At 50.4% G+C, this 22,699-nt stretch overlaps 12 protein-coding genes across 12 annotated transcripts; 7 read left to right on the forward strand and 5 right to left on the reverse strand.

Moving 5' to 3' along the window:
• Window positions 1-88: 88 nt before the first annotated feature.
• M431DRAFT_478030 (hypothetical protein) lies at window positions 89-778 on the reverse strand (the record flags this gene model as incomplete). The annotated part of the gene is made up of 3 exons (XM_024915632.1): window positions 89-404; window positions 491-580; window positions 717-778. 3 exons carry the CDS (start codon window positions 776-778, stop codon window positions 89-91), a joined length of 468 nt encoding a protein of 155 aa, XP_024778556.1.
• M431DRAFT_503838 (hypothetical protein) lies at window positions 731-1,554 on the forward strand. The gene has a single exon (XM_024918365.1). The coding sequence runs from the start codon at window positions 944-946 to the stop codon at window positions 1,463-1,465; it is 522 nt and encodes a 173-aa protein (XP_024778557.1). The 5' UTR covers window positions 731-943; the 3' UTR covers window positions 1,466-1,554.
• M431DRAFT_289141 (hypothetical protein) lies at window positions 1,230-2,248 on the forward strand. Its single transcript, XM_024914080.1, has one exon. It carries the CDS (start codon window positions 1,648-1,650, stop codon window positions 2,182-2,184), a length of 537 nt encoding a protein of 178 aa, XP_024778558.1. The 5' UTR covers window positions 1,230-1,647; the 3' UTR covers window positions 2,185-2,248.
• A 1,642-nt stretch (window positions 2,249-3,890) lies between these two features.
• On the reverse strand, window positions 3,891-5,596 carry M431DRAFT_516055 (glycosyltransferase family 31 protein; the record flags this gene model as incomplete). The annotated part of the gene is made up of 4 exons (XM_024920296.1): window positions 3,891-4,529; window positions 4,626-4,951; window positions 5,047-5,321; window positions 5,364-5,596. 4 exons carry the CDS (start codon window positions 5,594-5,596, stop codon window positions 3,963-3,965), a joined length of 1,401 nt encoding a protein of 466 aa, XP_024778559.1. The 3' UTR covers window positions 3,891-3,962.
• A 775-nt stretch (window positions 5,597-6,371) lies between these two features.
• Window positions 6,372-7,811, reverse strand: M431DRAFT_133678 (hypothetical protein; the record flags this gene model as incomplete). The annotated part of the gene is made up of 4 exons (XM_024912505.1): window positions 6,372-6,784; window positions 6,845-7,205; window positions 7,278-7,457; window positions 7,669-7,811. 4 exons carry the CDS (start codon window positions 7,809-7,811, stop codon window positions 6,449-6,451), a joined length of 1,020 nt encoding a protein of 339 aa, XP_024778560.1. The 3' UTR covers window positions 6,372-6,448.
• A 566-nt stretch (window positions 7,812-8,377) lies between these two features.
• M431DRAFT_74098 (hypothetical protein) lies at window positions 8,378-9,112 on the forward strand (the record flags this gene model as incomplete). Its single annotated transcript, XM_024922192.1, has 2 exons — window positions 8,378-8,463; window positions 8,539-9,112. 2 exons carry the CDS (start codon window positions 8,378-8,380, stop codon window positions 9,110-9,112), a joined length of 660 nt encoding a protein of 219 aa, XP_024778561.1.
• A 110-nt stretch (window positions 9,113-9,222) lies between these two features.
• On the reverse strand, window positions 9,223-10,368 carry M431DRAFT_503846 (hypothetical protein). The gene has a single exon (XM_024918366.1). The coding sequence runs from the start codon at window positions 10,338-10,340 to the stop codon at window positions 9,471-9,473; it is 870 nt and encodes a 289-aa protein (XP_024778562.1). The 5' UTR covers window positions 10,341-10,368; the 3' UTR covers window positions 9,223-9,470.
• Window positions 10,369-11,196: 828 nt separating this feature from the next.
• On the forward strand, window positions 11,197-13,752 carry M431DRAFT_503848 (hypothetical protein). Its single transcript, XM_024918367.1, has 3 exons — window positions 11,197-11,470; window positions 12,454-12,874; window positions 12,932-13,752. Exons 1-3 carry the CDS (start codon window positions 11,206-11,208, stop codon window positions 13,464-13,466), a joined length of 1,221 nt encoding a protein of 406 aa, XP_024778563.1. The 5' UTR covers window positions 11,197-11,205; the 3' UTR covers window positions 13,467-13,752.
• Window positions 13,753-13,983: 231 nt separating this feature from the next.
• M431DRAFT_516063 (hypothetical protein) lies at window positions 13,984-15,065 on the forward strand. Its single transcript, XM_024920297.1, has one exon. It carries the CDS (start codon window positions 14,220-14,222, stop codon window positions 14,655-14,657), a length of 438 nt encoding a protein of 145 aa, XP_024778564.1. The 5' UTR covers window positions 13,984-14,219; the 3' UTR covers window positions 14,658-15,065.
• A 1,672-nt stretch (window positions 15,066-16,737) lies between these two features.
• On the forward strand, window positions 16,738-17,981 carry M431DRAFT_490519 (hypothetical protein; the record flags this gene model as incomplete). The annotated part of the gene is made up of 3 exons (XM_024916808.1): window positions 16,738-16,927; window positions 16,998-17,581; window positions 17,697-17,981. The coding sequence occupies 3 exons, from the start codon at window positions 16,738-16,740 to the stop codon at window positions 17,979-17,981; spliced, it is 1,059 nt and encodes a 352-aa protein (XP_024778565.1).
• A 991-nt stretch (window positions 17,982-18,972) lies between these two features.
• M431DRAFT_73844 (hypothetical protein) lies at window positions 18,973-20,952 on the reverse strand (the record flags this gene model as incomplete). Its single annotated transcript, XM_024922168.1, has 3 exons — window positions 18,973-20,632; window positions 20,748-20,837; window positions 20,918-20,952. The coding sequence occupies 3 exons, from the start codon at window positions 20,950-20,952 to the stop codon at window positions 18,973-18,975; spliced, it is 1,785 nt and encodes a 594-aa protein (XP_024778566.1).
• Window positions 20,953-21,398: 446 nt separating this feature from the next.
• On the forward strand, window positions 21,399-22,656 carry M431DRAFT_74159 (hypothetical protein; the record flags this gene model as incomplete). Its single annotated transcript, XM_024922199.1, has 4 exons — window positions 21,399-21,430; window positions 21,482-21,570; window positions 21,621-22,507; window positions 22,573-22,656. The coding sequence occupies 4 exons, from the start codon at window positions 21,399-21,401 to the stop codon at window positions 22,654-22,656; spliced, it is 1,092 nt and encodes a 363-aa protein (XP_024778567.1).
• Window positions 22,657-22,699: the final 43 nt, after the last annotated feature.

A 22,699-nucleotide genomic window follows, 5' to 3' on the forward strand; every position in this document is an offset into this window, starting at 1 on the left:
TTGAGTTCTTTTTTTTTTTTGTTCCTTGTTGATTTTATAAATGTTTACTCGCGATCACCATCTTCAATGGGAGAGAGAAACCAAAAAGTCAGCGGGGGCCGTCGTCCATTAAATCGGCTCGGGTGACAACGTAATATTCACCTTCACTGGCCCCGGGGGTTGGAGGCATGTCACCAGAGCTGGGGGCTTGCTGGACCGGCCTTGCGGTTCCTGGCCGCGACCTGGACTTACTGTCGTCTGTGGGGGCTGCAGAGAGAGAAGACGAGGCTTCCTGCTTGGGGGTTTCGGCTTCGGATTCCTTCTGTTGGTCGGCCGGGAGAGCGGCGTTGAGGCGCTGTTCCATTTCGCGGAGACGGGCCTCTAGTGTGCTGAGCTCTTCGGTGGTTTTGCTGATGTTGTATTTTCTGTGGACAGTGACATGCACGTGTTAGAGGAGAAAGAGAAAAACATATCAAGCATGATATGATGTCGAGAAGAGGCGATGACGAACCTGGTGTCGTACGACTGCTGGAGCTCGGCCTTGGTTTCGTCGAGGTTGAAGATGTCCTCCAGCTCCAATTGGAAGTTTCTGGCAATGGTTCTGCACGCAATTGAAACATTACAAACGTCAGCCTCTGGTGCGCATCGCATGCAAGATGAGATGCCAATGCATTCTTTTGTTCTTCTTTTTTTCGGTCGCAATACGATACTGTCAAGGAGAGGAGAGGTTGACATACGACTGAGGGCGTCGGCCGTTGGGCTGCCAGTTGCGGTCAAGCTCCTCATCTGTGAAAGACATGGTGGCGGTAGACGGAATGAGGGGTTGAGCTGAGAAAAAAAAAAAAGGCCGATAATACGGAGATTGGAAAAAGATAAGGAAGAAGAAATAGAAGAAAGAAAGAAAAGAAATGAGGCGAGTGCTGTTGCTGGAACTTTGTTGATTGGGTATCGATTGATTTGCTTGATGCGCTATACGCGGGAGATGAGATGTCGTCGCTGGGATGGCAGATACGACGCAAGTGATATCGGAGGGATTGATAGCGGCGGAGGGAGAGGGAAGAAAAGATTGGGCTCTGCAAAATTGATGAATGTTTCGTCCAGCTATTACTCCCCTTTAACCTGGTTAGATGGCGGAGCCAGGAACAAGAGGAACAAGCAGGGGAAATCGAATCGACAGGGGGGGAAGCCCAAGAAGTTGCAGCAAAAGCAACAGGGAGCTCCAAATTCGAGTGGGCAAGGGGGGCCGCTGATTTGCTGGGCTCCAACGGATGCTAGTCAGTTCGCAGGGCGGTGGTTTTTCTTCTTCTCTTTGGGGTTGGGTTGGGCGCCCCCTCTAAATGATGAGAGACTGAGAGCCGTGGGAATATTAATAGCGACAGCTCAAGTCTGTGATGATGTCGTTCATTCGCTGCAACGGGCACAAGAGGGAAGCGAAAGTGGAGGTTTGACAAAAAGGTTAACTCTAATACGAAGTGTCGTTACCTGAGTGGTGGTGAAGATTGAAATAAAGGGGGAAATGGGATGGAACGCAGCTAAAATAGATCCAAGAAGGCAAGTTGGTTTATTATGTACAACAGACCAGCACTAGTATCTAATACAGCAGCCGCCTTGTAATGTACGGTAGCAGCCTGGGGACATGAAAGATTGAACGGAAGGCTGATAATCATCATGTCTCGCCTCAAAAAAAGCTGGCCCTCTGCCTCACATCCAGCCCCGGGATATCACATGCAAGGGTCTGGTGATGGGACCGCCATGGCATGGGCTGACTGCATGCATCAGTCAAGCTGCGACTCTGCTCAAGAGACTTTAGAGAAAGCCCAGGCAAGCAAGACAAAAAAGGCACGGGATTCCGCCCAACACCAACGCCATGGGAAAGGAAAAAAAGAGCGAGACCAAAAAGTCAAATGCAACCCCCCCAGTCAGGCATTCCCAATCTATGCACTACAGCCACTAGCTCTGATACTCGGGGCGGGTCATTTGATGCATGAGGGCGCCATCAAATCAATCCGCCAAACCAGCCCTAGAAGGAGGCTGGAATATCGCATCCAGCGGCCATCACCTCGCTTGGCTGTGGCGTCCCATCTCGCTCGCCCTCTCACGCGGTGGCTTAGGAGAGCACGTACCAATAAAACAAAAAGAGGCGAAGGAGAATATAGAATAGGGAAAGGGAAAGGGAAAGGGAAAGGGAAGGAGAAGAGAGAATGAGAGAAGCAAGAAAAAGGAACAAGAGAATAGGACTCAACTGAGCATTACATTGATTGGATTTAGGGGCCAGAGGTGGAATTAGGGGTCTGGGAGCAGCTGTCCTTTGACCCTGGATGACATCAGTGGTGATTTTTGGGGCCCCTCAGTAGCGCCCCATTTGGTAGCCGTTGGGGAGGGGCCACGCTGTGTGCTAGTGGTCTTGGCCTAATACAGGCACATTTGGTAGCGGGTGTTACAGGCACGGATAACAGCAGCAAGGCACCGATGGATGGATGGGATGGATGGATGGATTTTGGAGCATTCAATGTGTGTAACATCGGCTGTCAATCATTTGATGTGCCTGATGTGTCGACAGGCTGAAAAGCTGGGAGCGGGACACCTGCATGAGAAGAACAGAAACGGTTTTAGCACCGGTGACTGCATTTGATCCGTCAAGCCACTGGCTGAACTGCTGCCTAGTTAGTGGGAGCAAATGCAAGGCGAAGGCTTCCATCAGCTATCAAGAAAACGCCAAAAGAGCTTGACATCAGCTTGACATGCACATGGTTGCTAACTTCTAAGCACAGCTACGCCGGAAGCTTATTGCTGCTTCTTCATTCCAGCGTGTCCGCAACGTGTCCGGGTGTAGCGTAGCTTCAGTGGCTCTCTGATGGCCTTGGTACTTGGAACTCTAATAACCGTCTACTCGCACGAGTAGCTGCGGGATTGGCTGGAGCTCCGTTCTGGCCAAATTGTGATGGACGGATGGCCAACGACGCTTTCGTCCAGAGGCAGAGACACGAGGTTTATTGACTGCTCCACCACGAGCTTCTTAGCCGCCTCGCCTTGTACTATTACCTCGACTATTTCCTCTGCCATCTGACTTGTGATAAGAGAGTGAGTAACTCGGCAATAGCTCATAATAGTATGCAGATCATGATGAGTGTTCCTGTGTCGCCGACAGCTGAGCCGCATTCGCAACGGCATGACTCCATTAATATCCGTCAATTTATATTGGCAACATGTACCATCTACCCTATGCCCTCTGTGGTTTTCCGCTGAACATCTCGTACTTGTTACCCGTGAACGTATCGGCTTCGTATCGTCACGATGGCGGCAGAGCGTGCTTCCACGGCTCCTTCCTTGTTTGATTCTCATCCTCAGGCCCCCCCTTGTCCCTTTACATTGGCATTTCCAAAACGATGCTCGTATTCCCGAAACAAGAATCTTCTTTCATGCTTCTTTTTATAATTTCTCATGCGCTTCGATGAAACCGACACGATGGCCAAGACGGCGGTTTCTCTCTGTCTCTCTTCGATTGTGCTCACAAGGTACTAGTACCTATCTAAGTCAACTTCTTTGCCCCATTTGGTGGAATAGCCATCGTCGGCCCATGAACGATTCCATGCCAACTACTGTAAGAGTATATTAACAGGCACATCGACGCTTGCAACCCTTGTCGCCGTTGGTCTCTCTTCTTTCAGTCCCCCACGTTTCCTGCCCTCCTGACTCGAGAGCCGACAGGGACCAACTCGTGGTTTGCAGCTAGCGCTAGAGGCATGCCTCACATGCTCAATTTCCCTCTTCTAGAGCTCATGATACAATATCTGTCTAGATCAACTAGATTATTAAATGTAAGTTGTTCTAGCCGCTGAAAGTTGGTAATATATACAACACAATGATAACAAAAGATTAATCTGGCTAGCTTTAAAAAAGAAATCAATACCTGACAGGCTCCCGCTGTTCATGTTTCTGCATCACGCGTCTCAAAACTGTGATTGCTTCATCATTCACGTCGGCTACGTCTGGACCAGGGGCCAGTCAATCTTGTCGTCACAGCTGTCGTGCTTTTGTTCCCATGCGTGGATCTTGTCAACATCCCATCCACTCATCCACCCGTTGAATGCGTCGACTTCTTTCGGCTTCGGGTGTCCATGAATTATACTCCGGCCGATCCCGCAGATGCCTTGGTGACATCTATACTGCAGACATTCATTGTCGGCTTGGCAGGCTGCACGACATTTATCAAAGCTCAAGTGGGCCGTCTTCTCAAGATCGGACAAGTCTTGCGTTTTTGCCTTGCTAAGCTGCCTGCCAACGTCGAATATAGCTGACGAAGTATCGAGATAAAGGACGTCATCGCTCATATTATCCCAGTCCGGTCGAATTGGCGCCAACTGCGGTTCCACGAACTCATGGTAGAGATCCTTGATGCGCATGGGAAAGGCGAAATCTCGTTTTCGTTCAAAGCCGTATAAATCAGACAACTCTTCACTTCCTGCATGGTGCATGGTAACAATTGGCTGGCACCATTCTCTCTCGGAATATGGAACTGTAAAGGGCTTCTCTCCATTGATTGTTGGCCACTAACATCATGTTTTATCGAATCAGCATGAGCCATTGTACGATTGGAAGAGAGATGGCGAGAGGAAGCGTCTCCTGATGTCCGGCATTCAACTTACCGTATTATTCAACTCGATGCCGGTGGCCTCCTTTAATGCTTTTGCAAACATGACGTCGCCACAACACTCACCCACCGTGGCCTCATCCCAGCGGTTGGCCACATTATGCTTACCCTCGAAGAAGTTACGCATGGCCGCGCTGGAGACGACATAGCCACTGCCGCCGTGGCCGAAAGGGAAATCGTTCAAATATGCAAGACTGCCAAAGTATATTTGGTCCGTGTGGTCCAGTTTGCCCAACCATTGCACCATTGTCGGCCACACCACATAGGTGTCGGCATCAACAAAGAGGTACCAGTCATAGTTGGGTCGCATCCCGAGAATGCCTTTTCAGCAATGTGGATATTCTTGTACTTGTCCAAATCCCATCCCTCTTGTGTAACATCTGAATATTTATTGCAGTTGTCCTGGTCAACCGCACACTGACGTTGGCGATAGTAAATCTTAAAGTCTGTATTGCCCATCTTTGCCGAGCTCAAAACCTGGTCAAGGCTGTCGTGGATCTTGTAACCAGCAATCTCTTGCTCCATGTCACTGAAGATGAGGAATTCAGGTAGACATTTGAGATTTGTCAAGATCTGGGTTGGAATCTTCGAAAAGGCTTCCGAAGCCCCTGTTTTCATGACGAGGAGGATCTTCGAGGTATTGGGAAGCTGCGCGCACTCGGACTCGGGCGTGCTATTCGGACTACCAGGTCTTTCTAAAGCAGCAGAAATGTTCGACAAGGCAGGATTGGACGTCTTTACTGGCACGGGAGCCGGCGCCTTATCGCCCACCCGAGCACTATCCGTATGTTCGTACGCATTGAGTCCTTCTTCTGGTCGTGTTACTTCGCGGCAATAGATTCCGTCGATGCATTGAATTTCCAATCGCCTCAAGGCAAATACCAGCGTACCCAAGAAGACGCCCGAGATCAGTACTAAGGCTGTGGCTCGCCTAAACAGCATTGTTGTTGGCTTAGTCGCTCGCATTGAAGTATCGGGTGGCTTGTGCTTGTGCCTCAACGGCAGAAAGCACAAGGAAATTAGAGTTGAGAGCGACAACCTCGAGTTGAAAAGAGATGTCTCTCAAATGAAGAGGCCGAAAAGAAGCCAAAGGTCGTGATGAAAGTTGGACCCTAATGACTGAGCGAAGGCGGAGTCGTTGACGGCGAGAACTGCTCCCCCTTTATTTTCTTCGACATGCTTCTCCCCTGGGCTGACATGCCGGTAAAGCGCATTTGACTTCTCACAGGTCAGTAGTGAGAGAAATGCGAGGTGTGTATAGCCGTTGTAACCGGCTAAATTGTCAGGTATACGGTGTCGTCCAACAGTGATGTTGTTGGCCCGGTTTCTTCTCAGAACCAACACATAATAAATCACCCCTGCATGGAGCACTCTATGCGAGGTCCAGATATCGTATCACCTATCCGCTCTCGCCGAGAGTTGCCTTTTAACCACAGCAGGAGCCTACCCTTGGTACTTATATGAACTCGGACATGCTGCCTGTATTCCGGAGTAGACATGTAAGAGGCATGTCCTCCATTAGGCGCGTGACATGTTCCGCAGTGCTCAAAACGATAAGAATAGGCCCGCCGGAAGACAAAATTGCAAAGCCGTTTTCCAAATTCGCAGCAAATGAAGAGCGCTGGCCCACTTGTTGCTACAGCGAACAGCCATCATTGGGTTGTCGAGTTCCATAAATGTATTACCGTGAGAATATGGGGTGGAAGCTTGTTCACAATGACATAACCGGGCACCTACTAGGGTCATAAGCAATTCCTATTGATGATTTTTGATATGTACAGAGAGCATCGTGCCCAGCTTATGAGTTTCTCACACCATTCAAAGTTCATCATGAGCCTCTAGCTCTTCATCAAACGTCCCATCCCAAGGCTGAGCTCTGCCTTCTGAGATAGCCACGATGAACTGGTCAATGGCATCTGGCGAAGAAGCGTCGCCCCTGAATGGGAAAACCTGCCCGTTGTGAATGTTTTGCACCGCGAGACCTCCGCTGGAGCGGACGCCGAGGTTCCGCGGCATGTCGGGATACTCGTTGGAGTCGACGGTTACGAACTGGAGGAATTCGGCGTATCGACTAGCTACTTGCTTCAGGGCTTTGGTGTAAGCCTCACGGCCTTCTTCGTTATTAGAGAGGTAGTAGACCAAAGAGCGCCCAGACTGTAGTGATATTAGCAACCAAGTTAGATGTATAGAATAGGGAGGGACGGGGGGACATACGGAAAGATGGGTCATTTCGTTGCGTCTCGTAAGTTGCGGGATGAGCTCCGCGGTACAAATCTTGAGAAAGTCCTTGAGCGCGTTTGGATCATCTAGATCTTCGGCATTATTCTCCCGTTGGTCGATGCTATTCCTGCACCATACGTCATCAGGGTGATCAGATTTAGCGGTAGTTATGCCGAAAGAGTAGCGATCAGAATACTCTTGCGCAAAGTCGCGGAATCGAGCCTCAAGGAGTTTATCCTCGCTTTGCAGCCGCAGAAGAAACACAATGTCGTCGCTTAAGATGAACTCGTCAAGCTTCTTGTCATTAACATCCTGTACGGATGGGCGAAGAGCCCGCTTGACGAAAGCCTCGATGCTAGAGCCGGCGCCGTCAGGTTCATATTCAAGCAGAGAATGGAAAGGTGCTATGATTCAGGGCAAGACTCACGCTGCGGCTCGACGAGGACCTCGATATCGTGTTGTTGGGCCGTCTTTTTGATAGAGGCGGATGGCGGGAAAGGAGACGACGTCCATTTCCTGGCAGAGTGTAGGGGTGGATAGGCAGTCGATGGCAGCGGCAGAAGAGACGGATTTCTGGACAGTCTGCCATTCTTTCAAGAGATTTTTACTAGTTTGTCTGTTTTATGGTTAGTCGTTTGATTTGTTTGAATTATGATTGGATTCAATTCATAAAGATACTCACAGGTTGGGCTAACATGAGATCGCAATGCCAAAAGTCAGCTTTCTCACAGAAACGATGCAATCAGTCCGTCTTACCGCAACAACTAAATCGTATATTAGCAAAATAATGATCATAAGATTGAGCCTTGCATTTCCACCTACAAGCTAACAGCGTGTATTCATTCTCCGCGAGATACTTCTTCACCTCCGTCGGCCCGCTAAATTGAGCAGCACAAGCTAATTGTGCGCAGGCCAGCAGCCCGCAGTTGAACAAAACACTCGACAAACTCGGCATCACCATGTTTGTATACGTGCTGAAATAATCAATTCAATGGCGTTTGCTCCTTCTGACGGAATAAGAGCAAAGGAGATGTGGTTTTTTTCTCTTCTTCCTTGATAATTATTTAGGTCATGAATATTTGGAGGTTTTCCCCCTCCATACATGTATGTATGTAAGACGGGGTCAGATTGCAGGGGTTTGGCTGGACTCGAAACGACGGGGTCAAACCCGCCATCGTCAGTCTTGGGCATCGACGCTACGTCTCGTGTTTCAACGTCTTGTTTGAGTTTCCCGGGGGAAGATCGAAAGCGCCTCCAAGCTGTGCCGAGATATCCTGACGATAAGTCCGAATGAGATACATGTACACCTCTATCGTTCGAAATAATAATTCCGCTCTCTTTTTCTCTCATTCCCCTAAGGCACATGAACTTCTCGAGTCCACATTCCTAGTTGAGAGCATGATGTATTCGCAGAGTCTAGTCCGCTGGCTGGCCGTAATGGCCGTCGGCATGGGAATTGCTTCAGGCGCAGATGATGCGTCACAGAAGAAGCTGAGCGACTACGAATGCACTCATCCCCCATATAAAATGCACCTTTTGAGCAAATCACCCCTAGTCATTTACATTGAGAACTTTGTCACCGATGAGGAACGACTACACTTACAACATATCGCGTACGTTTCCCCCCTCACCAAACAAATAAACCCAATGAAATAGAATAGTATACTGACTAACGAAAACCCTCACAGCCAAGGCCACTTCAAGCATTCCGCAGTGCTCAAGGGCGGAAACTCTGCAATCCACTCCGTCCGCACATCCCAATCAACAACCGTCGACAGAGACGCCGTCGTCCGCTGCATCGAGGCCCGCGCCCTCGACTTCCAGGGCTTCGACGTCCCAGAGTCTCACCTCGAGCCCATCCAGCTCGTCAAGTACGCCGTCACGGAGCGCTACCATTTTCACACCGACTGGTTCACCAATCCCTCCCACGCAACCGTGTCTCTAGGCGGGAATCGCATCAGCTCCTTCTTTGGGTACGTAAAGGCAGACAACATCACAGGAGGAGGCACAAACTTTCCGATCCTGGACGCGCCCCGGGATGAGCGCTGGTGTAAGTTTATAGACTGCGATGAAGAGTACGAGTCGGGCGTAACCTTTAAGCCTATTGAGGGCAATGTCGTGTATTGGGAGAACTTGTTGGCGGATGGCAGGGGGGACCAGAGGACGCTGCATGCTGGATTGCCGGTGGTGAGCGGAGAGAAGATTGGCATGAATATCTGGACGAGGCAGATGCCATTGCCTGCGGATGTTCGTGGAGATTGAAATTGGATGGAAGAGGAATCCAAGGGCTGAGTAGAGCCTTTTATTCAACCAGCTTTCACAGGATATAAAGACGGACTCTTTATAAATACGCTTTGAATTAATACCATCTACCCATACCACAATTTCCATCTGTACAACTAATGAGAGCTCCCACGCCTCACCAACGCTTCCAAGTACATATATGATATATACAGCTCATCGCTCAACCAATTCCAACGACATAGAGAATACCATTCGCTGCTATACGATTCTCAAAAAAAAAAAATTTTTTTCTCTTTTGAAATAGAAACACCCCGTTTTGTTGATATCCAAGCAGCAGGCGCGTGGCATCTTTTCGACTCAAGGTACCCAATTTCGATCATGCCGGTCCGTCTTCGACATTTTTGCTTTCCGCCATAGACACCGTCGGCAGTGTTGGACTATCTGGGGTCTCCAAAGTTGGCTCTGCTGGATTATTCGTATTCTCCAAAGATGGCTGTGTTAGAGAGCTCACGGCCTCTGGGTCGGGCTTTGTCTGTGCCAAAGCTTTCACGGCATCTGAATTCGGCAGTGTCAAAGTGCTCAAATCATCTGAATCGGGGTATGTCGAAATGCTCACGGCATCTGAATCGGGGTATGTCGAAGTGCTCACGGCATCTGAATTCGGCAGTGTAAGAGTGCTCACGACCTCTAGATTCGGCGGTGTTGGATTCCTCGTGACTTCGAGAGTCGACTCCGCTAGAACGCTGCTAGGATTTGTACTTGGCATTCTCGGTGGATTGCATTCGGCACCTGTACTCGGCATCTCTTGAGGAGATATAGCACCCGGGGCCGACTTTACTGAATTGCTCGACGGGCGAACAGTCGACAACGTTACCTCTCGAATCATAAATACTGGCGGGATCGCTCTGCGCACTCTTCCGACTTGCTGCTCATCCTGTCGTAAGAAAGGATCGGGCTGTTGCCCGTCTTCGTGAATCGACAGCTCAGGGGGAGAACACCACCTCGGAGGCCTAATTCTGTTGACTATGTCTTCCAAGCCGATGAGTACTGGAGATGGGACTGGGCCACGCGTCTTGCTTCTCCACCACTCCGATATTCTCGGCCCAAATCTCTGCTGCACAAACGACCAACAGAAAAGAAAGACCACGGCAGCAAACATGGCGATTAACACTATCGCTTTCCCATCAAGTTTGTTCTTTTCGAGAGAGCGTGCATCAATGACTGCCGTTGCGGGAACAGAAGCCATCCTTGGACCGTCCGCAGGGGAGATGGCGAAGGATGTTCCATTTTTAGGTATCAGAGAGCTGTGCATGTCGTCGTAAATCGACCGAGTCACATATGTCACCAAGGCGATGCCGCCCGAGAAACAGAGGGTTACGAGTACCAATCTGTGTATTTTCACGTCTCTGCCGGTGAACATGACTGCGGTTGGTAGGTTGGACGATGCTTTATAGAGAAAGAAGGGTGGCTCCTGCGCATGTAGTGATGAATGGCTATTTAAAAGAGTGACTATCACGGAGCTTGATAATAGAATGAAATTGATGAAGATGCTGCAGTTTGGTAAACAAAAGATCCAAGTAAAGAGAGTCGAAGGCTATGTTTTCCTTTCCCATGAGCATGAGCAGATGTTTAGCCGTTGCCTGAGACGACAATGCAGACGACGCCTGCCGGGAAATCGATCGTTCCTCCTCCATCACGTCGGTGTTATTGCGCAGAGTTTTCCCTTCCTTGTAGAGGTTTTGTTTTCTTTCCAAACGGTCTGTGCTCAACAAGCTGTAGCAGCTGATTCAACGAGGTACCACGCAGGTTCTTGTGCCGTCATGTTGAGAATGCATTGAATGTACCTAACAGATGCAGCCGGTAACATCTATTGACCGTAATATTAGCAGCTCTCGCCATCTTCTCCTATCATCTGAAGGGTTGTTAAATAAAGTCAATCCTAAGATTTCATTACATGTGAATTGGTAAACGAGTCTTGCTGATGAGCGAGTGTTTGATTGTTTCGAAGTTGTTGTTAGCCATCAACCCGTCACGTGACCACGCGCAACGACATATCGCCCTCTTCCATACAATGCCATCGACCACCTTTTCCCGCGAAAGAAGCTCTCACGATGGATGTCCCTCGCGGCTCCAGAAGAGCGCGCCATGCAGCTTCAGCAGCCTCCAGCCAAGAGGCTTCGCTGCAGGCTCAGGCCCAGCTCGAGCTCGAGGCCGCTACGCAGCATCGCCGCACCCGCCGCCAGGCGCTGCAGGTCCAGGTGACGCCGGACGCCTCCATCGCCGTGGCAGCTGGCGTGCATGTGCACCAGGCGCCGGAATTTGGCCACAGGAGGCGCGAGATGGAACCGCCACCGAATCCGTTCAGACTGCACAGATGTGAGTTGATTATGATTTACTTAATGTTGCTGATATTATTATTATTATTATTATTTGTTTATCTCGGGTATTGGAGGTTATAAAGCATCAGTTGTTGCTTGTATACTTATACATGAAGTCTGTATTATAAAGGGGGGACGAATGATGCATCCCATTTCAAGGTTGACCTTGTGTCTGGCTGGCTTCTTGTTCAGTTTGGCGTCACTTGTGAATTACTCTTTTTCTCTCTTCTTCCCACTTCTTTCTGCCTCTGCAATTCTTTTTTCCAGCGGTCGTTTTTTATCCCACCACGCCTACTTTAGTCTTTCGTTTTCTCTCTTCCTCCTTCTTCCTTCTTTCTTCCTCGCATCAAGGATCCATCATCCTCCTTCCAGTCTTTTCCCATTCAGCCAGCCAGTCATTCATTCATTCATTCAGCTGCTTGCCCGTTGCAAGCATCCATTCATTTTGTTCTATTCATTCACTCATTCCTGCTACAATTGTCTTCACCTCCCCTCCAATATCCGACTGCATTGGCCAATCAGAGGCAGCCGCCCTGCAACGACAATAGCGATTCATCTACATTCACCGCAGGCGAAGCCGCTTTCCTACTTTCGTTTTCAAAATGCCTCTTGGACAGCGCATCCTCCTGCCTCGAGAAGAAGTCCCTCAAGAGAACTTGCCATCCACTCGAGTTGCACCCCCTTACAACAGGCCAACTGGAAGCAATCGTCGGCCCCTCCAGCCACTTACCATCTCCTCTCACGGCAATATCCTTGACCGTAGAGAGTCAGTTCTTCGGCCGTTTCCCTCTCCAGACAAGGAGAACAGAGATGCCACTGTGCAGACTATTTCGCACCGAGTGGCGCATCGAACTAGAGAGATTAAACGGCTCTCCCTCTTGCATTTGCGTGCGCATTCGTTTCAGCGGCAAAGGCGCCTCCAAAGACGCCGCCTAGGACACAACAGCGTTCGCCAGTCTGTAACCGCTAACATGATTTCAGCCACGCGGAGAAACACCAACAACCGTCTTAGTCTGCAGTTCGACAGCGATGGCTCTGGCTCTGGCTCTGGCACTGAATCAGAGCCAGATCTCAGCCATCTCGGAATGACGAGGCGAGGCATGACAGCCGTTCTGGAACAGCAAGCCGACCAGATGACGTATGACGATGATGCCATGTCTCAAGGCCAATACGATGCGGAGGAAGCAAGCCTTGACGAGAATCTAGACGAGAATGTCGATGATAACGACGACGACAATGTTGATGAGCAAGTCGAAGGGGAACAGGAGCCCCTGGCAATGATGGACCCCGTTGTCTTTGGCCTCAAGGAGATTTCCAACTTGGGAAAGTTTACCGTGAGCAGCCACAAGCCGGGCAATGGTGTTGAGCAGCTTCGTAGTGATGACTTGACCTCATACTGGCAGTAAGTGTACACTGGCTTCCCTACATACTAGAACGGGGTTTTAACTCATTTGCTTAGATCGGATGGCCCGCAGCCGCACAAGCTCACCATATACTTTGTCAAGAGAGTGGGTATCCGAGACATTCGTTTTTATGTCAACTACAACGAAGATGAATCCTACACTCCCACCAAGATTATATTCAAATCGGGCACAAGCGAGAACAATCTTATCCAATTTGCTGCCATGAACCTCGCGAGCCCCGTGGGCTGGCAGCAAGTGCCTCTCGCAGGCGTTGGCGGCGAGCCAGACGGCAACACACTCGTGTCTTGGGTGCTGCAGATGCAGATCCTAGAGAACCATCAAAATGGCAAGGACACACACCTACGTGGTATAAAAATCTACGCCTTTGATGCAGACGCCGTTCAACCTAGTGAGGCTGAGAACTCTCGTATGGATGATCCCCTGGATACAATGGATGTTGCGGAGAGTCTTGCGGCTGCTAGCACTCCCAGACTGGACGAGATTGCGCAGACGCTGGCTGCGGCGCGGCTTGAGGGTGGTGACTCGGGTTTTACCCTCCCAGACTTCATGCGGGATGCAGAGATTCGATAATGGTGCCAACGCTTGACGGGATCAGGAAGATACGATAATGATGTTTGATTTGCTTTGGACTTGGTAAAGACACACAAAGGCTATGGACAAGGTGTTACGAGTAACGGGACGTTTCAAGGGCTGCTCAAAGACGATGTCGCCTGGGGGAACTAGAAAACGGGTATGGAGTTCAAAATGTGGACATGTAGCCATCAGACATGTTCCTTCTTGTCGCTAGATTATGTTCTGTGCTGTTTGCTATTCTACTTCTTAATTCTTGATGGATTGGGCCACAGGTTAGGTCCAGGGAAACTCGAGCCGCGCCTCCTTTGTTCCAATTGTCAACCTGGCGGCTCTCATTAGACAAACTTTATGCCGTCAACCGTAATCTAAAGCGATGGCAAGGCTTTTCTCGATGCTTTCCGCTTCAAGCCACCGCCACGGTGATCAACAATGCGAATTCACCATGCTAGCTTCGCCAGGCTTGGCGCCCATTTCCAAATATCTTGTCAGCCTGCCACCGGAACTGCCAAGCGGCGATGAGGCACATCAACACGCGAAGGAACCATCGTCGGTGGGTCTGGCTCAATGTCAAGTGATGCGCGAGGCTAACCGGGAATATTACCTGATTGACGGAGTTGTGATGTGCATACGCGCGGAATTAATGGTGTAGGTCTAGATGGTCCTTCAGATTGCCGGTTTTGTGGGCGCCTTAAGTCGATCCCAACTACAGTCTCCCAAGGCAGACGCAATTCCAGGGGTTCTCGTTGGACAATGGACAATGGGGGGCAATTCTACAAGCTATCAGAATGGACATCATTGTGGCTTTGTCGGGCGACGGATCACGGCAGTGAGAAGAACCAAACCCAACAAAGCCCAAAGCAAAGCAAAGCAACAAAGAAAACCGCTCAACCACTGGGCGCAGTCGTTCTCGATGGCATATCTTGTTCCAAGATTGGAAACCGCCGAGTACGAGTAAATGCTGCTCTTGGACAAAAGCAGAAGGTTTCTGGAAGGGCGGCGGCCGGAGCAAATCACGCAGCATGGCTTGGGTCGGGGTCGGGGGTTTCTGAATGTGTTGACCCGGGTCTGATGATCAGCAGAGCAAATCAGCGCTTGCTGGTGGCATTTCATCATGCCGAACGAGCTAAAGGCATGCTAAGCAGAAGCCATTTCCTTCTGGGGGGGAGTGATGAGAAATCGGGCTTTTGACATAATTTGAGTTGATGGGTTGAGCTAGATTTGGGGGTTCTTTGTTCAAAAAAATTTGTACCACGTGCAGAGCTGCAGCGGTGAGTGCTTTTTTGTCATGCTTGTTTTTTGATGCTTTTCACTTTACCAGAGATGGCACATTGCAGCGCTGTTACGGAGTTTGCCAAGACGACGTGCTGTGGCAGTGCTGGAGTCGGTAAAGATTGATGCATGTTTCTTTGTGGAAATGGCCCGGGGCGATCTGGCCAGTAGAATGTGGTCAAGCGTCGATACGGAGAATACGGGCGGTCTCTTTGGGTCAGCCATGCTGCAGGATCTGGAAGCTTGTTGTTGCGGTTGTCTTTGGCGATCGTGCCCAAACTCCACCGAACGTGGCTTTGTTCTTATTGTCCATACTGTATCCCGTCGACATCAGAAGTACTCTGTACAACGGCACCGCTAGCCAATGACTGGTTGTTCCGTTATTGCCCGTCCGTCGAATAGAAGCCCCAATCGTCATGTCGGTCAATGGAAAAAGGATTCCAAAAAGTGAGGCTTCCATGACGGGCCACTTCCATCCAGGCCCTGGTCTAGGGTAAATCGGCTTGATAGCGCGCATGCGACCAACGAAGCGAATTGGGCACGATACGACAATGGGCTGTGTCGAAAGCAGCATGGCTTCGATTGGTTTTTCGTGGGAGACGGAAGCATGGATGGCAGGAATTGGCGATCAAGCGGTTTATCTGCTAGCAAGCAAGGTACATCTGCTACTGACGGATATTGGTACCTACCTTAGTACATGTGTTGAAGCTGTCATAAGCTGACCAAAGCGTCAAGACATGGTTCTTGTTGTTGCACAGTGCCATGGTTGCTTACTCCATGACCCATGTATAGCAATCTGTCTTGTGCTTAACAAACCGAAATTTTGGATGCCAAGTCTTTAGCCGAGAGAAACAGCCCTTTCGGCTGGTGATGGTTTCGAAACGGAGCGTGTCGCACTCCTTGGAGGTTTGTGCTTCTCCGTGCCGTTGAAACCGACCGGAACGATCAACCACGTCACACCATTGGAGCCCGCGGTTCTAGCCTCTGCAAACTACCCCAGAAAGGTACTTGCAATAATGACAAAAACAGGAAGCAGGCCGCATAAACCAGAAAAAGCCAAATAGCAGAGAGAATTAAAAAGGATTGAAAAATAAAAAAGAGGGTGTCGAAAGTAACTTACACGTACAGAAACGCAGCCCGCTTTTCGCCTCCCCGCACGGCGATGCGGTGCCGAGTGTGGATTCTCCACCCACTTGCATCGATGGACGATTTGGCAAGGGTTCAATCGACTGTTGCCTCTTCCACTCGCCCATGTGCAAATGCAGTACGTACTAGGTTCATCGACGGGCGATGCTGCTGCTAGGCCGTGCTAGGTAGATGCAAGCATGTACAGAGTACAGAGTACGGCCAGGAGGACAGCAAGGCTTCTGCTAAATCGGTGAGCAGGTGATATGATGACGAGGCTGTGCAGAAGCTCTTTTAGTCCAAGTACCGGCACCAAGGTTGGGCAGTGACTCCATTCAAGCTACTAAGATACTGTATGCAGAGCTCCAGCCATTTCCCACCGGAAGTTGTTCCGAGTACCTTACCCATTGGGAGCACCAAGTACGAGTATTACGGTTAGTACCCAAAGGGAAAGCCATTGTCTGTGCTCTTCTTGCCGTCTATTTCCATCGGCAGGCAGTGCCTCAGACAGTACGTACCTCGTGCCTTCCACACACACCCGTCGTGCTCGCGGTTACGTCGTCGCGCTACTCTTGCAGCTACGACCTGGCCGGCTCCTGCTCGACGAACTAGGAATGCAACCACACCAGGAGCTGTCTGTCATTATATATAAGATGTACTCAACAGCCACCCCAAAGCTCCTCCTTTTCTCTAGTGCTCTCTCCTCTCTACTGGACAGCGCTTCCATACGATTTGTTTACTTTGATATCTTTTTGTATAGGCTCAGCAACAAGTAACAAGCTGTGTTATCGTAGCTGCTGCTTCTCTCCCAAAGTAACCTGATTGTCGCCTTTCCCCCTTGCAATCGCCACCGCAAATCTCCAATACCGCAAGCATGTCTGCTGTCAACGGCGCTGGCCACAGCAGCACCTCCAAGGCCACTGATCAAGATGGCTCCTCGGTCCCCGGCTTCCAGCCCCAGAACAAGATGACGGTCCAGCCGCCTAGGGGAGAAGACCTCCAAGTCAGCTATGCCGCTGAAATTGGAGGCGAGGCCAGCCCCAAGGGCTGGTATGGCAGCATGAGTACGTCACTGTGGTTCTATCATCACCCCAAATTTGATTTGCTCCTTTTTCTGACTCTAGTTTCGAACAGTCAACAATCTTGGCGCATGTATTGGAACATGTGGCGCAATTCCCTGCTGCATCCTCTGCCCCAACCCTTATAAGCACGTCAACCAAGGCCATGTTGGTCTCGTCACCAAGTTCGGTCGTTTCTACAAGGCTGTCGACCCTGGTCTGATCAAGGTCAACCCCCTCAGCGAGAGGCTCATTCAGGTCGATGTCAAGATCCAGATCGCCGAGGTGCCTGAGCAAACCTGCATGACCAAGGACAATGTCACTTTGCGCCTGACTTCTGTCATCTACTATCACATTGTGTCTCCTCACAAGGCCGCTTTTGGCATTTCCAACGTCCGCCAGGCTCTGGTTGAGCGTACTCAGACTACTCTCCGTCACGTTGTGGGAGCTCGTGTGCTCCAGGACGTGATTGAGCGTCGCGAGGAAATTGCTCAGTCTATCGGGGAAATCATTGAGGATGTTGCCGCTGGCTGGGGTGTCCAAGTCGAGAGCATGCTCATCAAGGATATCCTCTTCAGCCAAGACCTGCAAGATTCGCTCTCGATGGCTGCCCAGAGCAAGCGGATTGGTGAAAGCAAGATCATCGCCGCAAAGGCCGAGGTAAGATTGCTACTTAGCTGGCAGCGATGTCGCTTGCTTCAAAGCAGAGAATTTTTTTTTCTTTTAGTCGCACAAGAGGAAGAATGGGTCGGCTAACTCTACTGCTCCTTTCTAGGTCGAATCAGCCAAATTGATGCGCCAAGCCGCCGATATCTTGAGCTCCGCCCCTGCTATGCAAATCCGCTACCTCGAGGCTATGCAAGCCATGGCCAAGTCCGCCAACAGCAAGGTCATTTTCCTTCCAGGAAGCAGCCAGCCTCTCAGCGGAGCCGCAATGAATGCTGCTATGAGCGACTTTGCTGCCCAGTCCGGTGAAGGCAGCACTGCCGCCAACACACGCGATTTTGGAGGTCAGGATTTCCAACAGGCCATGAACGCTCGTGTCGTGGAAAACTTCTAGTGCCGTGCCTCAAATGAGGGCCAGCTGCTGACTCTTTGAGTGGCTTTGGTGGTTTAGCGTGGTCTACTTGATTTCGAGAAGCGACTTCCATCGTTTTCAATGACCTCTACGACTTTTTCCAATCCGAGTCTCTTCAAGATGAATGCCTTGCCTTGCGCTTGCGATATTGCGACCCAACTCTGTCGTTTTGAGTTTGCACTCCGTCGATTATTACACGCTTGCTACGTCTCGTTTACGCTCGTTATGATGTGTTTTGTAATGTATGTTGATACCAAACAAAGGTGGAAGTGGATCTTGGGGAGAGGGAGAAAGATGGTTGCTTGACATGTATGATACCCAAGATACCCAGGAGAATGATGGCCAATAAGCAAAACATTAGTTTAATAGCAGCTACTTTTGAAGTTTAATGTAATTACTGTCTTTCACTGTAAACTTCCTATATCACCATTTATCACGAGACGCATCTCACAGGGATTTGATAAAACGGCATCATCATTGATCAAGAACGGTGTTAATTGAGGACCTCGGTAGCAAATTCCTTGAAACTTCACTTCCATGTCACTCCATAGCCTCTTCCCCCTTTGCCACCCATCTCTGGCGACAGCTTTGCTTTAGTAAAATAAAAGGAAAAAAAGACAGTTTGTAGTAAACAAAGACCAAGCCACGCCTGTACCAGAAAAGATTTGATTTCCCTCCCCTAACGCCAGCCATATTAACAGTGACAGATTAGCCCGGAAGCCTCTCAAAGAATCTCAGGTATCACATATCTACATGACCACCCCATCGGTAATTCATGAGACCATCCAAGTCGATGCGGGTGCTTTTAACCAGCTTCGCAAGATAGCCGAGAAAAATGTTGCTTTTTAGATTTTTTTTTCTTCTTCCTTCCATCAGATTTGCGATCGATTCTCCAGTTGGTGTTATATATACACACGGCATAATATGTGTGTGCAACATCTCAGTAGATTCGCCGCTTCTTCGCATGGGGGCTCTAAGCGGCAAGAGATTCACGCTTCTTCTTCTGCTTCTTCTCCTTCTTGGACTCGGACTCGCCCTCGTCGGCCTTTCTCTTCTTCTTCTTCTCGGGTGTGGCCTCGGCGGGGGCAGCCTCCTCAGCCTTGCGGAGCTTCTTCAGCTCCTTCTTGCTGAAGACCTTGGGGGTGCCGTCCTCGTTGAGCTGGACGTCGCCGCGCTCGTACTTTCGCTTGAACTTCTTGACGGAGAGGCCAGAGAGCTCGGCCAGGCGCTCGTACTCTGCGCTCGAGAGCTTCTTCACTGACTTGGCGGGGGCGTCGGAGTCCTCATCATCGGAGTCCTCGGGGGCGTCTTCCATATCGACGTCATTCTCCTCGACGACCTCGATGGTGGGCTTCTTGGTCTTTGACTTCTTGCTCTTGGGAGCGGGCTCATCATCCGCATCATCCATGACGTGGTCGACAACACCATCGGCATCGGCGCCATATCTGCTGTTGTCCTTGAGAGTGAACTGTCCGGCAGCAACGATTTCTCCGGAAGGAGTCACGTTGGTGCCCTTGGGCAGAGGAGCCTTGCCCTCAAGACGGCGAAGGGTGTTCTCAAGCTTGATACGGCTGGTGAGGCCAAGGATAGCTCGCTGCTCCTCATCCTCCTCGTCCTCGTCGCCAAGAGCATCGACACGGAGACCGAGGGCGACCTTGGCAGCTAGCATACGAGCAATCTTGCCCTTGTTCTTGCCAGTAGCTTGGCCAACAAGAGAAGAGTGGTACATGATACCGTACTTGGGAGTGTCCTTCTTCGTCTTGAGAGCCCGGAAAAGAGCCTTCTCGGCACCAAGGATCTGGATGGTGGAACCAGGGGCCTTGGCCAGGCTGAGGACGGAACCGGCGTGAGAAATGAGCCGGGCACCAACCAAGTAGCCGACCAGGGCAGTCAGGTTGGGGGCAATAGCGCGCATTCGGCTTTCCAGATAAGACGTGAGTTGAGCTCGGTACTCGGTAAACTTAATAACCTGGTCCGCGAGGTCAATGGCGTTTTGCAAATCCTCCTCGGTAATCTCGACACCCATGCTGAGCTCGGCAGATGCCTTCAAAGCAACCTCGACATCTTCGGGGAGGATCTCGGAAAGATCGGCATCCTTGAAGTTGTCGCGCATGCCAACATGTCGAACGACACGGGCGTAGGCCAGGTTGTCATTGAGGGTCTTGGCCATCTCGGGGAAGTGCCATCCGTACCACTCCTTTGTTCTCATGGCGTAGACATTGAGTTCCTTGTCAATATCATCGAGCATCTTGATGGCCTGGATGATCATCGAATCAACCTTATCAGGAGAGAACTTGAGCTTGTGGCGAGACATTGAGTGCGAAAGACCAAGGGTCATGCGGTCAATGACGTCCTGGTCGAGGCCAGGGATAAGAGACGAAACGTGTTCTCGAACGGCTCGGAAAAGGTCCATTGTCTCGGTACCAGCGACCGGAGAAACGTTGAGCTTGGGCAGGTTGGAGATGGCAGTGCCCAGCTTCAGGTCGGCAACAGCCAGGGAGGCCTTCTTCTCGGCCTGGAGGTCCTCCAGCAGAGAGCTGAGGAGAGGAGGAATTTGGCCTTGGCTAAGGGCGGCAGCCTCTTCCAAGGCCATGGCGGCGCTGTCGAACTTGACAAATTTCTTGAGCTTGAGCCTGTACGCGACAGTCTGTTAGCCCAAAGAACAAAAAAAAAAGTGAAGAATTGAACAAGGTGCAGGGGAAAAAAAACCATCACGCAGGGTATAGACAATTGCCAGGTAAATCTTACATCTCAACGAGGCGCTCAGGCTTTCCCAGCTCAGCCGCGAGGTCGGCATTCTTGAGCATCTTCTTATCGGTCGCCTTCAACAGGCCGTAGCTATAATCCTGTCAGTCGACATTCACATCCACGCGATCAAGCGATGCTGGGAGGAAGCGCTCGAGGCTGCGAAAACTCACCCTGCAGGCGTCTCGGCAAGAACAAAGAGAGACATGGTGAATGGTTGGGACTCTCTCTACGACTCTTGCGCTTGTCGATTGGATCCTTCTTCTTCCCGGGTCCCAATTGAAGGTGGTGTTGTGCGTGAGGATTCAGGGAAGAAGCCGACCAAAATTTTGGTTTTTGGAAATTTTTCAGTCGAAAGCTCAAGTCTCCACCCAAAATTTTTGGCCTTGCATTGGTGCTAATGCTTGCAAGTGGGATGGGCCGCCGGGCGTCGGCGCTACAGAAAGTCCGGATTCACTTTTGGTTCACTCACGTGGGAAGCTGTGTCACTGCAATTACGCCTCTGCTCGCCGGCCATGCAGAAGTAGTTCCGAAGATACATAAGACAAGGCAAGCTCTGATAGCACCGCTCTACCTAATCCCGGGACACCGCTCGTTTTACCCTCAATTTTGTCTGTCCATCATCGCCCCGAGGATATTTAAAACGCAGGAAAGATGGAAGGCCTTTTATTCAACGTGAACAATGGGTGAGCAGCTTGAATATGTACCTTCTTTGAGCGTTACTGACGGGGGCGCAGCTACGTCGAGGGCATTGTTCGCGGCTATCGCAACAGCCTTCTCACCACACCGGCCTACAGCAACTTGACACAATGCGAGACCATCGATGGTATGTAGAGGCTGCCGACAGTACAGTCACTTGTTGTTAATGCTCTCCAGACTTGAAGCTGCAGCTTGGCCCTGCCTATGGCGACTTCCTTGCATCCCTTCCCCCGAACCCATCAACATCTGCGCTCGCCTCCAAGACAACAGACAAGCTCATCTCGGAATTCCGATATGTGCGCGCTAATGCTACGGGATCCCTGGCCAAGTTTATGGATTACGTGACGTACGGCTACATGATTGACAACGTTGCCCTTCTCATTACCGGCACCCTTCACGAACGAGACACGCGAGAGCTCCTGGAGCGATGCCACCCATTGGGTTGGTTTGAGACCATGCCCGTGCTTTGCGTCGCGACCAACGTGGAGGAGCTTTACAACAGCGTGCTGATCGAGACTCCTCTCGCTCCATACTTCAAGGGCAGTCTCAGCCACCAGGATTTGGATGAGCTCAACATTGAAATCGTCCGAAACACGCTCTACAAGAACTACCTCGAAGACTTTCACAACTTCGTCAACACCCATTCCGATATGGCTGGCACACCTACTGCTGAGGTCATGTCTAACATCCTTGAGTTCGAGGCTGACCGCCGAGCCATCAACATCACACTGAACTCCTTTGGTACTGAGTTGACCAAGGCCGACCGCAACAAGCTGTACCCGACCTTTGGAAAGCTGTATCCTGAGGGCACCTTGATGCTCTCTCGAGCTGATGACGTTGAGGGTGTGCGTCTTGCCGTCGATGGCGTTCATGACTACAAGACCTTCTTTGATGCTGTGTCTCTCGGTGGCTCGTCCGGCCCTGGCAACATGGGCGGTGGTTCTGCCGATGGGAAGAGCTTGGAGGACATGTTTTACCAAAAGGAAATGGAGATTTCCAAAGACGCATTCACACGACAATTTACGTATGCTATCATTTATGCATGGGTTAAGCTTAGAGAGCAGGTATGTGTGATCTTGCTGCCATATGATGGCAATGGCAAAAAGACCAAAGCGCTAACTTATTCCAGGAAATTCGCAACATTACATGGATTGCTGAGTGTATAGCTCAGAACCAGAAGGACCGCATTGGAAACTTTATTAGCGTCTTCTGAGCGGCTCATAAACTGATGATGTATTGTCTTGGGGTTGTGTTTG

The sequence above is a fragment of the Trichoderma harzianum genome (assembly GCF_003025095.1).
Source record: "Trichoderma harzianum CBS 226.95 unplaced genomic scaffold M431scaffold_2, whole genome shotgun sequence".
In the NCBI taxonomy this organism is placed as follows: Eukaryota; Fungi; Ascomycota; class Sordariomycetes; order Hypocreales; family Hypocreaceae; genus Trichoderma; species Trichoderma harzianum.

Coding starts and splice junctions, on each gene's coding strand:
- M431DRAFT_503838 (XM_024918365.1), top strand. CDS start 944: ATGCGCTATACGCGGGAGATGAGATGTCGTCGCTGGGATGGCAGATAC.
- M431DRAFT_289141 (XM_024914080.1), top strand. CDS start 1,648: ATGTCTCGCCTCAAAAAAAGCTGGCCCTCTGCCTCACATCCAGCCCCG.
- M431DRAFT_503846 (XM_024918366.1), bottom strand. CDS start 10,340: ATGGCTTCTGTTCCCGCAACGGCAGTCATTGATGCACGCTCTCTCGAA.
- M431DRAFT_503848 (XM_024918367.1), top strand. CDS start 11,206: ATGGATGTCCCTCGCGGCTCCAGAAGAGCGCGCCATGCAGCTTCAGCA. Junction 11,471..12,453: donor TCCGTTCAGACTGCACAGAT/GTGAGTTGATTA, acceptor ACATGATTTCAG/CCACGCGGAGAAACACCAAC. Junction 12,875..12,931: donor GACTTGACCTCATACTGGCA/GTAAGTGTACAC, acceptor TCATTTGCTTAG/ATCGGATGGCCCGCAGCCGC.
- M431DRAFT_516063 (XM_024920297.1), top strand. CDS start 14,220: ATGGACAATGGGGGGCAATTCTACAAGCTATCAGAATGGACATCATTG.